Source organism: Bubalus bubalis, chromosome 5 (genome assembly GCF_019923935.1).
Source record: "Bubalus bubalis isolate 160015118507 breed Murrah chromosome 5, NDDB_SH_1, whole genome shotgun sequence".
Lineage (NCBI taxonomy): Eukaryota > Metazoa > Chordata > Mammalia > Artiodactyla > Bovidae > Bubalus > Bubalus bubalis.
This window is the reverse complement of record NC_059161.1, coordinates 12,956,197-12,970,384: the sequence shown is the minus strand read 5'-3', so window position 1 is coordinate 12,970,384 and position 14,188 is coordinate 12,956,197. Positions and strand designations below refer to the sequence as shown.

Below are 14,188 nucleotides of genomic sequence, written 5' to 3'. Positions count from 1 at the left end.
GCTCATTTAGGTTGACTTCCTTGGTGGCTCAGAGGTTAAAGCGTCTGCCTGCAATGCGGGAGACCTTGCAATGGGATCAACCCAGGGTTTGATCCCTGGGTCGGGAAGATCCCCTGGAGAAGGAAATGGCAACCCACTCCGGTATTCCTGCCTGGAGAATCCCATGGACAGAGGAGCCTGGTGGGCTACAGTCCACGGGGTCGCAAAGAGTCGGACACGACTGAGCGACTTCACTCACTCACTCCGGGCTGTTCTGAATAATGCTTCAGTGAACCATGTCTTTTGGAGTTATGGTTTTCTCTGGGTATATGCCCAGTAGTGGGATTGCTAGACTATTGGATATTGACTGCTGTATTTGTATGTCATTATCATTGAAAGGAAAAATGAGAACAGTTCTGTATCTATAGACCATTAAGACCTGATTTGAAGCTATAAAATGAAATTCAAGAATGAAAACTTTCAGCTTATAGTCTGAAGAATCTGTGGGACATTGAAAAATGAGCCAATTTTAATAGAAATTGACCCATAAGAAATGGTAGACTAAAAGATGAAAATTATGTTAGAAAAAATATGCTGTTTGAGGTAGGGAATATGCTTATTTTGTATGCCAATGAACCTCTCCCACTTGTCCCATATTTAATGACTAAATGAAGATTTGCATAAGTAATTGCATTTTGGGGAAAAATTAATCTAAGAATTTCTTTAGGGTTTCAGGATATTTGCTTCACAGTGTCGAGGGCCCTGTCAAGACATGAGCAGCATTAGTTACATATGAGATTTACTTCTGGAACTTTTTAAGCATAGAAATTCTAAATCTTTATCCCTGAAGATTATGATTAGAAAGATCCTGAGGCACCAGGCACTAATATTTTAAAACATTAACTCTGTGATTTGGCATCAGGAATTGAGCTGAGAATTCCTTGCTCTCTGGAATAATTTTGTTTCTTTGTTTTTTAAATTTGTATTTAGCCTAAAAGGCATTCATATGGAGAGAATGAGGTGTCCCATCATATAAATATGTTGAAAAACATAAAGGTGAATACAAAAGTTAAAAAAAAAGTTATTTTAGGAAAATTGACCATTGCCCTCTATTCCATTTTTAGCCATCACCAAAGCAAAAATTCAAGTCATAGATGTCACCGCAATGATGTCATCAAAGGTCTATCCAATTCACACTTGTTAAGGGAAATTGGCTTATAAATAATGAACAACAGAGAACATTAGCTCCAGTGCAAATGGTTGAGGTGTTCTAGGTCTTTCTGTCTCTCAATGGGACTTGTATACTTGAGCCAACCTTCTCATGAGAGAGGAAGAAAGAAAGGGGAAAGAGACTCCCTATGTGAATGAGATAACTTCAACCTTTAGATAGTAGAAAATGGACTGCAGCCATTCTACACGGAGCAAAAACAGAGAATTGAGCTGACGTCCATATACATTTGACCTCTTATAAAGACCTATGTCTGAAATTGTGGCACAAAGTCCTAGATTTTGAGCAATCCCTTAAACTAAGAGGAAGGATTTTCAATCTAGATCCAGTGGCTAACATTGGGAGGAAAGAACAAAAAAAGAGGAGGCTCCAGGTTTTTCTGGAGGAAATTTATGAGGCTAAGATGCTTGTTAAAATCATACATTAATTCATTGAAAGACCAACTAAATATAGAGAAGTCTTAAGTAATGTAAATGAGATTTGAGTAATTACATCTTTCTGCTGAACTGTTAAAAACAACTTCCAATAGCAGAATTATCATATTGTTTCCTTTTCACCTACCTTTAAAAAAATTATTCTGTGACTGAGTTGATTTCTACTGACATTATGTAGATTTTTTTCCTTTTCCTTGTTTTTAATCCTGCTTCATTAAGGAAATGATTTAATGTAGTTTTACAAGTAAAGTAAAACTGGATTTCATACCATAAAGATAGAAGTGGGAAAAAAGTATCAATATATGTGTGTTGTATGTATATATGTATAGAACTATAAATTAAATTAAAAATTCATGTTATAACCTATAGCTTTGGGAGGCATGAGATATAGGCTTAGGTTTAAGTTTTCTAGAATTCAAGGCTAAATCCAAACAATGCATAGTTACATAATATACATTTTTTATAAGTTAAGGGCAAGCCAGTGGTCCATGGATGTAGAACTTATTCTTGATAATAAGTGAGACCAATAAAAAATTTCTTAATGTTGTCATAAAGGATGAAACACATTCTGAATAGTTCCAGAACTGACACTTAGAGACTCAAAGAGAATTTTTGTTTTTCCATTTTTATTGTATCTTTAAATATAAACCAATATCATTACACCAATATGTGCATTTATTGAAAAGTATGATGAGGTCCAGAATTGGATCTTTAGTTTATATAGATGAATCATGTAGTAGACCCTTGGAGTAGCTATAGAAATGAATGGACTCTCCATCTTTCTAGCAATGTCAGCTATATTTTTAGTAGATATTTGTTAATTATACCAGGCTTGAGTTCAGAGTAAGCCTGTTTGACTTAATCTTTGTTGTTGTCTTCAGTCTCTAAGTTGTGTCTGACTCTTTGTGACCCCATGGACTGCAGCATGCCAGGCTCCCATGCCCTTCACTATCTCCTGGATTTTGCTCGGATTCATGTCCATTGAGTCAGTGATACTATTGCATGTTATGAGAAATGTTAAGAATCCTTAACGTTAATGTTAAGAAATGTTTGTGTAATAAAGCTCTTTTAAGAATTTTTAATTTTTTTGCAGAGCATATGTTCCATATTCAGTCTATAATCACTCTTCATTTGTTAAGTTATGGTTAATCTCAGTTTGTCTCTAAATAACTCTGAATCCAGCAAAAAATTCCAATTCAATGAGTAGTGGGAATCATTTGGTCTCTAAAACCTGAAATCATTTTAAAGATTTTTTAAGAAATAAAACCTATCAGGGGAGAGGACAAATTTAAATTTGAGTTCTTCTGTTATTAACTGGGGAACTGTGAACATGCTATTTAAATTCATCAATCCTCTGCTTATCTTTAAAATAGAAGAATTGAAAGCTATCACAAGTCTTCAAGACAATAGCTGATGAGCAATTAGCCTGCTCAGGCCTAGAACATACCAGAGTTAGTTTTCTCCCCTGTATGAAGGGAAAATAAATCATTGTGGTGGCAATTTGACTTGAATATAAGGAAACAGGAGATTTAAATATATTCACTATATTCTCTTTGGTTGGATGAAGTGGTGGAATATTTCATTATTTTGTGCTCTCAGTTCAACAGTTCAGAACAAGCATGCTTGTCATATACTGGGCATTGGCTAATCATTGAGATAAAAACAGATATAAATAAGTAAAGCTTTCCCTGATGGTGATCATAACTAATTAAGGGAGACAGTTAAGAAAACTAATAATTAATATTTAGTATGAGAGCTACGGTAGTAAAGATACTGGTTTCCAGGAAGACTGTAACTTCATTTATCATCTCAGTATCAAATACTAAGCTACATGTTGATTTCCAGCATCACCTTAAGTGGCCAAATGGCTGGTGCCAGAATCTTCATAAGAAAGCGTTTACCTGACAGCACTATTCTCTCTAGGATTTCACCATTAGATTTGTATGCTCAGAAATTCTGAGACTTACAGTTGGCAAGACTTGGGATTTTTGTCTCGTTGGCCAATGGACAATTAAAACAAAAACCACACATATCAGGAAAATTAGGCATGTGCAATAGTCTGGATAGCACATTCTCTACCTATAGATAATCACCATGAAAAGTGAAATTATCAGATTGCTTGGCTAGTATTATATACTGGAAAAAAAAAGTGAAGTGTTAATTGCTCAGTCGTGACCAACTCTTTGGGATCCCAGAGACTATAGCCCACCAGGCTCCTCTGTCCATGGAATTCTCCAGGCAAAAATGAGTGGGTTGCCATTTCCTTCTCCAGGGGATCTTCCTGACCCAGGGATCAAAGCCAGGTTTCCTGCATTTCAGGTAGGTTCTTTACTGTCTGAGCCACCAGGAAAGCCCATTATATCCAGAAAAGTCTCATTTATTCACATGGCTCTCAATGTGTTGTGTCATCAGTGTCTGCTGGTCAGAGACGGATGCCCATTCCTGGAGAATAGAAAGTGGAGAGTTGGCCCAGTTGGCATTCTCTCCTCTGGACTATGCAAGGGAAGTCCAGTGTTTCCTCTGAGACCTCTTCTTTACGTCTATTGTAGACCAGCTATTTTCTGATTTTTGCATTCTTTTCTTAAATGAGTTAATATCTTCAATCAGATGGAGAAGGCAATGGCAACCCACTCCAGTACTCTTGCCTGGAAAATCCCATGGACGGAGGAGCCTGGTAGGCTGCAGTCCATGGGGTCACTAAGAGTCAGACACGACTGAGTGGCTTCACTTTCACTTTTCACTTTCATTCATTGGAGAAGGAAATGGCAACGCACTCCAGTGTTCTTGCCTGGAGAATCCCAGGGACAGGGGAGCCTGGTGGGCTGCCGTCTCTGGGGTCGCACAAAGTCGGACACGACTGAAGTGACTTAGCAGCAGCAGCAGTTTCAATCAGATCAGTTAATCAACTACTTCCATTATTCTTTCTTTTTCTGATAGCAAAGATGCCTGCTTTCTTTGGAGACTACTTACTAGGTGATGCCCTTTATCCTTACTGATGATCTTTTATTTTCTTTACAGGTATATGTCGACCTTATATTCTCACCCTGATTTTCCAGAGAAAGGGCCAGAGGAGATTAACAAAGAGCTAATGAAAAATGTCAGCCACAACCCTCTTTTACTTCTCACACCACAGAAAATTAAAAGATATGTTGAGTCTTTATGGAGGAAAAAAAGTTCTGGACAACCTGTCACCTTTACTGATATCTTCGGGATGTTAATAGGAGAAACACTAATTCACAATGTAAGCTCTGTCTCAGTCTACAATCCTTTTAAGACAAGAAGACCATGTATATCATGTTTTTAAATAAAACAAAATGTGATGCATTTTTGTAAAAGTCAGTTGGCTCCCATTATCCTGTAAATACGCACTGAGTACATACTCCCGGCCAGATGTAACTCGTCTACATTTCATGCTGTAATTGTGCCTACTAATTTATTCTAGCTGTGTGTGTCAATTATATGTTGTTGTTGGTGGTGGTTGTGCTGCTTGGCTTTTGGGATCTTCGTTCCCCAACCAGGGACAGAACCCTCACTCTCAGCAGTTTGAGTGAGGAGTCCTAACCCCTGGACTTCCAGGGAACTCCCCATGTGTCAGTTTTGATGTATAGGGAAATACTTTTGTATTCTTTTTCTTTAGAAAGCTACACATTTTAACCAACTGCTCATTCTGCCCAAGTAGCAATATTTTTAGATAAAGAGGTGAGGACAAGTAATATTTAAGTGGCAGAGGAAGAATGGAGGTTGCCTGGAGAAAGCTAGAACAAAAGGAATGAATCACATGGAAGAAACACATTTGACACATGACCATAGGGTGATATTTTATCTGAAGATAAAGTAGGCGGGTGGAGCCTGTGCCAGAGAATCTGGGGGCTAAATTCCTTCTGGGCTCCATCGCTGCTGAATCATTTTCCAGCTCAAATGTCAACATAGTCCCCAGAGTTATGGCTGTTTTTCAGAATGAAGATAATTAATTCCAGTGAGTTTTTATTTTTTTCAGGATTAGAGATTTCTAGATAATAATAAGGCTAATTTTTATCATAAAAGTTTTAAGGGTCTTGATTGGAAGCGCTATTTTACGTAGATTTTTTTTTCTTATCTGTAACAGTTTATATATGTAAAACCTTTCCTTTCTTCTGTGGACAGAGAATGAACACTACCCTGAGTAGTTTGAAGGAAAAAGTCAATACTGGGCAGTGTCCTCTGCCTCTTTTCACCTGTCTCCATGTCAAACCCGATGTCTCAGAGCTGATGTTTGCAGGTATGGAATTTCCTCTTGCAAAACATTTCCTGGAAACTCGGAACTGTGGTTCTTAATGATTTTCTTTAGAGGAAGATCATAAACAATTTTAGTTGCTTATTTTAATATACTTTCTGTAACATAAAAACATTTGAAAATCTAATATTTTACACTAGATAATTTTCTGGTTGTAGAGCTATCCTATGAAACTAGCTACTAATATATGTTCATTCAAATCAGTGGGAAAGGAGATATAAAAAAGTAAATCATGAATGTAATCAATATTCAATCTTAATTATCCATTTGTCAAGGATTTTTAACAAAAGAGCATGCCTGTTTTAGGCAATGCATATCTTGTTGCTTGCTGCTTGTCTGTTCATTAAATTGGGTTACATGACATATTTTATCATTTAAAACTTTATTCTAATTTTTATAATTCAGTACCTTAAAAGTCCCAGTCTATATTTGTGACAGATGGTGAATAAAGTGCCTCATTCTGTTAAGTCTCAGATATAAACATTTATTTCTTCTGTAGCTCTGCTTCTTGGTGGGTGCTCTCAAAATACATGACTCTCTGCTTCTTTCTGGGGGCCACTGGCAGTCCTGGTTTGCAGTGTGGTGGCATCTATGACTGTGGCTGGGAGGGTTCATTATATTTTTAGGAAAAGTACCTCAGTGACATTAGTGACATCATGAGCTTAAAAAAAAAACATTGTAAATGGCATGAAATTAATTCTAGGTTTATATCTAGAATTCTTTTGCATTTTTTCCAAGTCTCACTTTTTCTTCAACTGACTACCCTCAAGCAAGATTTGGAATAGTTTATAAAAGCAGTACACCTGGAAATCACTCATTCAACAAGTGTTTATCAATTATCTTGACTAAAATATTTCTCATGCATATGGTTCAGAAAGCACTTATCATATTTATTATCTTATTCAATATTAACTATAACCTAGGGAGGGAGGGAGATATATTTAGCATTGCTTCAAAGAAGAAAAAACAAAATTTCAGAAAGATTCAATGATTGCCACATACAAAGTAAGTAGTCTTAAAATACTTTGTTCCTTTTATGAAAATATTGATTTCTCTGATTGCTGATGATGTAGAATGTAGTGCTCAGGGCATGAAGTATGAACTCTCTTCCCCTCCACAGTATGTTCCCCTTTTCCTGTAAGACCTAGTAATTTGTTTGAGAAATTAACAGCAGTTATTAGAGAAGTTAAGGCAAAAGAAGAGCGGAATGCTAGTATGCACTGTTTCCTTGGCCAAGTTATGATATCATTTAGCCTGTTTCCTCATCTGTTAAAGTGAAGATGAGATTCTCATAGTTTTTGCTAAATAAATGAGATAAAGTACATGAAGAACTTAATTGTAAGCCCAAATGAAGTTTCAGTAAATCTTAACAATTTGGAATCTTCTGTGAAAACTGTATGAAAAAAGTTAGAGGTCTGGATTTTAAAGATGAATGGAATTTGTATATGTAAGCAAATTTAGTTGTCAGATGGAGATAAGACATTCAATTTTATTCTAGGATATCCTAGGATTCTAGGATAATCATGGCATACTCAGCAGTAATAAGGAACCACATTTTGTGAAAGAGATCATTGTTGTTGTCAGTTGTACAATCATGTCCAACTCTTTGCAACCCCATGGACTGCAGCATGCCAGTCTTCCCAGTCCTGCACTGTCTCCTGGAACTTGCTCAAACTCATGTCCGTTGAGTAGGTGATGCCATCCAACCATCTCGGCCTCTGTCGTCCCCTTCTCCTCCTGCCTTCAATCTTTCCCAGTATCAGGGTCTTTTTCAGTGAGTTGGCTCTTCATATCAGGTGGCCAAAGTATTGGAGCTTCAGCTTCAGCATCAGTGCTTCCAATGAATAATACTAAGGGTTGATTTCCATTAGGATTGACTGGTTGGATCTCCTTGCAGTCCAAGGGACTCTCAAGAGTCTTCTCCAACACCACAGTTCAAAAGCATCAGTTCTTCAGTGCTCAGCCTTCTGTATGGTTCAACTCTCACATCCATACGTGACTACTGGAAAAACCATAGCTTTGACTAAGATGGACCTTTGTTGGCAAAGTAATGTCTCTGCTTTTTAATATGCTATCTAGGTTTGTCATAGTGTTTCTTCCAAGGAGCAAGCATCTTTTAATTTCATGGCTGCAGTCACCATCTGCAGTGATTTTGGAGCCTGAGAAAATAAAGTCTGTCATTGTTTCCATTGTTTCACCATCTATTTGCCATGAAGTGATGGGGCCAGATGCCATGATTTTAGTTTTTTGAATATTGAGTTTAAGCCAGTTCTTTTACTCTCTGTTTCCCTTTCATCGAGAGGTTCTTCAGTTCCTCTTTGCTTTCTGCCATTAGGGTGATGTCATCTGCATTTTGAGTTTATTGATACTTCTCCTGGCAATCTTGATTCCAGCTTGTGCTTCATCCAGCCCATCATTTTGCATGATGTACTCTGCATAGAAGTTAAATAAACAAGGCGACAATATATAGCCTTGATGTACCCCTTTCCCAATTTGGAACCAGTCTGTTGTTCTCTGTCTGGTTCTAACTGTTGCTTCTTGACCTGCATACAAGTTTCTCAAGAGGCAGGTAAGGTGGTCTGGTATCTTTAAGAATTTTCCATGGTTTTTGTGATCCACACAATCAAAGGCTTTAGTGTAGTCAACGAAGCAGAAGTTTATGTTTTTCTATAAATCTCTTGTTTTTTCTATGATCCAATGGATGTTGGAAATTTGACCTCTGGTTCCTTTGCTGTTTCTAAATCCAGCTTGTGGATCTAGAACTTCTCTTGATTCACGTTCTATCATATATGAAAAGAAAAGGGCATGATAAATTGTTTTTGTTGTTGTTGTTGTTTTGTTTGTTTGTTTTCCTTCAGCTGGTGTCTTGTGAAGTCTTGGAATGCTTGGAAATTGTTTGGTAAATATACACCTTAAGTGGGTCTATTATTCTCTCTGATTCTTATTTTCATTATTAAAAAGGATATTAATAAATCAGTTTATCTTACAGAGCTATTAAGACAATTTAATGAGATATGGATATACTAAATGTGTAAAAAACATTAAAATATAATAGTTTTATTATTACTGTTATGATTCTTAGGGCATTTTCACAGTTTACTCTTTTTATTCTATACTTCCATTCAGTGGCCATTCTCAAGAGAAAATCTCAGTAAAATAATTAAAGAATGAATAATATTTTCAGTTCAGTTCAGTCACTCAGTCATGTCCGACTCTTTGAGACCCCATGAATCGCAGCATGCCAGGCCTCCCTGTCCATCACCAACTCCCAGAGTCCACTCAGACTCATGTCCATCGAGTCAGTGATGCCATCCAGCCATCTCATCCTCTGTCGTCCCCTTCTCCTCCTGCCCTCAATCCCTCCCAGCATCAGAGTCTTTTCCAGTGAGTCAACTCTTCGCATGAGGTGGCCAAAGTACTGGAGTTTCAGCTTTAGCATCATTCCTTCCATAGAACACCCAGGGCTGATCTCCTTTAGAATGGACTGGTTGGATCTCCTTGCAGTCCAAGGGACTCTCAAGAGTCTTCTCCAACATCACAGTTCAAAAGCATCAATTCTTTGGTGCTCAGCTTTCTTCAACTCTCACATCCATACATGACCACTGTAAAAACCATAGCCTTGACTAAACGGACCTTTATTGGCAAAGTAATGTCTCTGCTTTTCAATATGCTATCTAGATTGGTCATAACTTTTCTTCCAAGGAGTAAGCATCTTTTAATTTCATGGCTGCAGTCACCATCTGCAGTGATTTTGGAGCCCAAAAAGATAAAGTCTGACACAGTTTCCACTGTTTCCCCATCTATTCCCCATGAAGTTATGGGACCGGATGCCATGATCTTCGTTTTCTGAATGTTGATCTTGAAGCCAACTTTTTCACTCTCCTCTTTCACTTTCATCAAGAGGCTTTTCAGTTCCTCTTCACTTTCTGCCATAAAGGTGGTGTCATCTGCATATCTGAGGTTATTGATATTTCTCTCAGCAATCTTGATTCCAGCTTGTGCTTCTTCCAGCCCAGTGTTTCTCATGATGTACTCTGCATCTAAGTTAAATAAGCAGGGTGACAATATACAGCCTTGACATACTCCTTTTCCTATTTGGAACCAGTCTGTTGTTCCATGTCCAGTTCTAACTGTTGCTTCCTGACCTGCATACATGTTTCTCAAGAGGCAGGTCAGGTGGTCTGGTATTCCCATCTCTTTCAGAATTTTCCACAGTTTATTGTGATCCACACAGTCAAAGGCTTTGGCATAGTCAATAAAGCAGAAGTAGATGTTTTTCTGGAACTCTCTTGCTTTTTCGATGATCCAGCAGATGTTGGCAATTTGATCTCTGGTTCCTCTGCCTTTTCTAAAACCAGCTTGAACATCTGGAAGTTCACAGTTCACATATTGCTGAAGCTTGACTTGGAGAATTTTGAGCATTACTTTACTAGCGTGTGAGATGAGTGCAATTGTACGGTAGTTTGAGCATTCTTTGGCATTGCCTTTCTTTGGGATTGAAATGAAAACTGACCTTTTCCAGTCCTGTGGCCACTGCTGAGTTTTCCAAATTTTCTGGCATATTGAGTGCAGCACTTTCACAGCATCATCTTTCAGGATTTGAAATAGCTCAACTGGAATGCCATCACCTCCACTAGCTTTGTTCGTAGTGATGCTTTCTAAGGCCCACTTGACTTCACAATAATATTTTAGCGAGTGAATATTTTTGATTCATCTGGAGTAGGAAAAGGCTACTTTATGTTCAATTAGTAGTCTTTCAACGTGAATGTGCCTGATTTGGGCCAGCTGCCTAACTGAGATATCGTTACCAAGATAAGAGAAGCCCCATTAACCTTCATTGTTAAGCTTCTATGATAAGGAGGTTCAAGTGGTTTCTTCCAACAGAGTTGGACAAAACCATGAAGCATTAGTTATGTGGATTTTGTACGCAGATAAGACATTCAAAGGGGCATGTTATGAAAGTTCAAAGAGCTTGAGTTGTGGGAAAAAAAAAAGAGAGAGAGACATGTCTATACTTTATGCCGTTAAAATTTGCTTGGATTAAAATGGATCGGCTATTCAGGAAAAAAGTTAAAATATTATTTGAATTGTATTATAAAAAGTCAAAGATCCCTGTTATCTTAGCTTACAGAAGTTTTATCAACTTTATTTCAATAATACTAGAGAATGTTTTTCTTCTCTCTTAGAAAAGTTTTAAACACTTTAACCTTTTGAAGACTTTAAACAAATAAACGTTAGTTGTTTAATTGGTTACATATTTTTGACTCCTCTACTTCACTACATTTCTGATAGGATTTCAAACTTTAATTTGCATTGTCAGTGAATTTCAATTACTGAGCACAATTTACAACTTCACATCATGTTAAGTCCCTTAACAGACATTACAGAAGAAAAACATAGTACTCTTCCTCAAGAAAATTCCATTCCTATTGGTAAGAAAAATACACACAAAATGCTATTGTCTGTTAGAGTATATAGACCTGACATAAAATGTAAGATATTAGAGATTTAGTGTAGTTGTAAGAAAGACTTCATAAAAGTGGTAGAACTCAGGTTCAAGTTGAACTTGGAAAGCTCTACCAATTGGGGGTGAAACATCATCTTTGTGTAAAACAGTATAAGAAAATGCTCAGAAGGGAGGCCAAAGGTATGTTTCAGGGAGCAGTAAAAAGACACTAGATTTGGTTAATATATGAACTGGTGAAGAGTAGATGGTATATATGGAAAACCCATTAGTGTCAAGCTATATAGAAAGATTTGACTTCCAGATAGTAATGTTTCTATTCAATTATGATAAGGGGAAACATTTAAAGATTTTTGGTAGGAAGCTATTTAAGTTGTGTTTTTGAAAAAAAAAAAAAAGGTATTTTAATAGTTCATATGGGTAGATTGGCACAGAAAGAAACTAAAAGCAGTGGTATTGCTATGTTTTTGTAAATAAGGGCTTAGAACTAGGGAGATACTGTTAAGGAAAGAGACGAGAAGATGGATGTGAAAAGCTTAAATATTACCAGTGAAATGTGTGATGGATGGATGGATTTGATGTGAGTGGGTATAGGAGTGATTTCAGTTAAGAGTTTTTTTTCTGGGCTGTGATAGCATGGTTTATAGAAACAGGTGAGCTAGACCAGGAAGAAAGGTGATGAATTCCTTTCCAGGCAAGTGTAGTGGGATGTTATGACAGCATGCTCAAGTGTAAATGCACAGCAGGGAGCTGGAGACGAACAGATAGAGGTTCATGAGAGAAGTTCAAGTTTGAAAGGTACTAGATCAGCAGCAGAGAAATAGTAGCCAAGATACCATAGTGACTTCTTCAGTAAGAATCAGAGAGCAAATCTGCCTCTCAAAAATGTCTCTCTTTACTGTGTGCCCAAAACCACAGCATTAAACAAGAAGAGATTGCTGGAGAAGTAGGAACCAGGAAATCTTTGTTTCAGTACTGTGGATAAGGGTGTGAAACTCACAGATAAGAAATTACTTGTGGTGATACATAAAGTTTCCTAATGGTCTCTGATTCATTGCTAGTCATGTCTCACTAACTCTATGTAAATCATTATAAAACATACCACTTGGTCATGAAGGGTATATGTGCCATTTGGCTTTGATGTGAAATGAATTGCATTGTGTTCTCATCACAATTGTGGTTTATAACTTGTTTCACAAAAGTAGAACATTCTATATTATTAAGTAAATAATAAAAACATACATATACATGATTTTTTTTTCCACAACTTTGAAGACAGATGTTTTAAAATTCAGAATATTTTAGATTTTGAAGTTATAAAATATACTTACACTACATATTATATGTGCTTATACTATATATTTCATAATGCCCCACTGGGGTCTTATAATCAAATAGTGATTTCTCCAGTGGGATGTATTAATATTCACGTTGAGTGGGATATGTAAAGATTAAGCCTCATATAAAGATTAAGATTAAGACTGGTTTTCTACTAAATGAGATCAGGGCAAATTTTACCATCGAATGAATAGCAAAGGAACTGCAAAATCCAATAGCAAAATCCAATGTGAATTTTGGAGTTATTTGGATTTCAGATTGTTGGATAAGGGGTTAAAGATGCAAAAATTTTAGAAAGGGAAAACGGATGAAAAAGGAGGACAGAGGGTTTGGGGTTAGGCAGGGATGCATGGTAGTTGGATTCCATAGAAAATGGTCAACAAAGACTTTGAACTAAAGGGTAAGAAGGAGCAAGCCTTATGATTACAGAAGGAAATAGTGAGCATAAGGGCTGCAAGGTGGGAATGAGCTTGGTCTCTTGGAGGAAATTAAGAAGGTATGTGGCTGAAGTAGAATAAGCAAGACAAAATGTGCTAGAAGATTGTTTAGGACATGGGTTAGTCAGGGAGCATGAGCCAGACCATCATGAACATTTCTTGACCGTGTTTCTATTTCAGTAAATAAGAAGCCATTGGAAAGTTTTCAACTGGCATTAGTATGCTGTGATTTTTATCTTTAAAAATTCATTCTGGCAACAGGGTATCTAAAAGATAGTAGGGGAATAGAGAAAATGTTTTAAAAGGCTATTGTGAAGATCCAGGGGAGAGTATGGCAGCTTATACCAGCATGGTCTTGGTGAACAAATGGATCACTAGCCAGTTTGTAACCACATCTGATGATAGAGCCTACAGAACTTGATTTTTTTCTCTTTGAGATATAAGAGAAAAAGGACCATGAAGAATAATCCTAGGGATTTCTCTGGCAGTCCAGTAGTTAAGTGATCGCCTTCCAATACAGGGGGTGTGAGTTTGCTATCTTGTCCGGGAGCTGAGATCACACATGCCTTGTGGCCAAAAAAGCAACATTTAGCAATCTTGTAATAAATTCAATAAAGACTTTAAACTTTTCCACATCAAAAAAAAATCTAAACTCTAAAAAAGTTATTCTAAAGTGTGGTAAGGATAGTATGGATGGTGGTATGAATATATGAAAAGAAGTACCATTTACGAAGAAGGGCAAGATTGAGAGACTGACAAGGAAGTGGGATTCAGAGCTAGGAATTCTGTTTGGATAGATTAAGATTCAGATGATTTTTAGACATAGTTATAACCACAGGAATACATGAAATATAATAGTGGCTACTATTTTCTGAGTGATTAAAATGTACTATGTCCTTTTCTAAGTTCTTTAAGTTTCTTAACTCATTGGTTCCTTCCCAAAATCTTGCAAACTATCTACTGATTTTATTAGCATTTTACAGATTAAGAAACTAAGACACAGAGAACACACGTAGTCTACCCAAAGCTTCATAG

The 14,188-nt window shown here is 36.9% G+C and overlaps 1 protein-coding gene across 3 annotated transcripts in view; it reads left to right on the top strand.

Annotated features, from left to right (window-relative positions):
• Positions 1 to 14,188, top strand: part of PLA2G4A (phospholipase A2 group IVA) — a 173,750-nt gene that overhangs the window by 113,932 nt on the left and 45,630 nt on the right. For all 3 annotated transcript variants that reach the window (XM_025285465.3, XM_044942712.2, XM_044942711.2), the window contains 2 exons: positions 4,660 to 4,882; positions 5,785 to 5,899. In XM_025285465.3, coding sequence (XP_025141250.1) covers positions 4,660 to 4,882; positions 5,785 to 5,899 — 338 coding nt within the window. The remainder of the gene's footprint in view (positions 1 to 4,659; positions 4,883 to 5,784; positions 5,900 to 14,188) is intronic.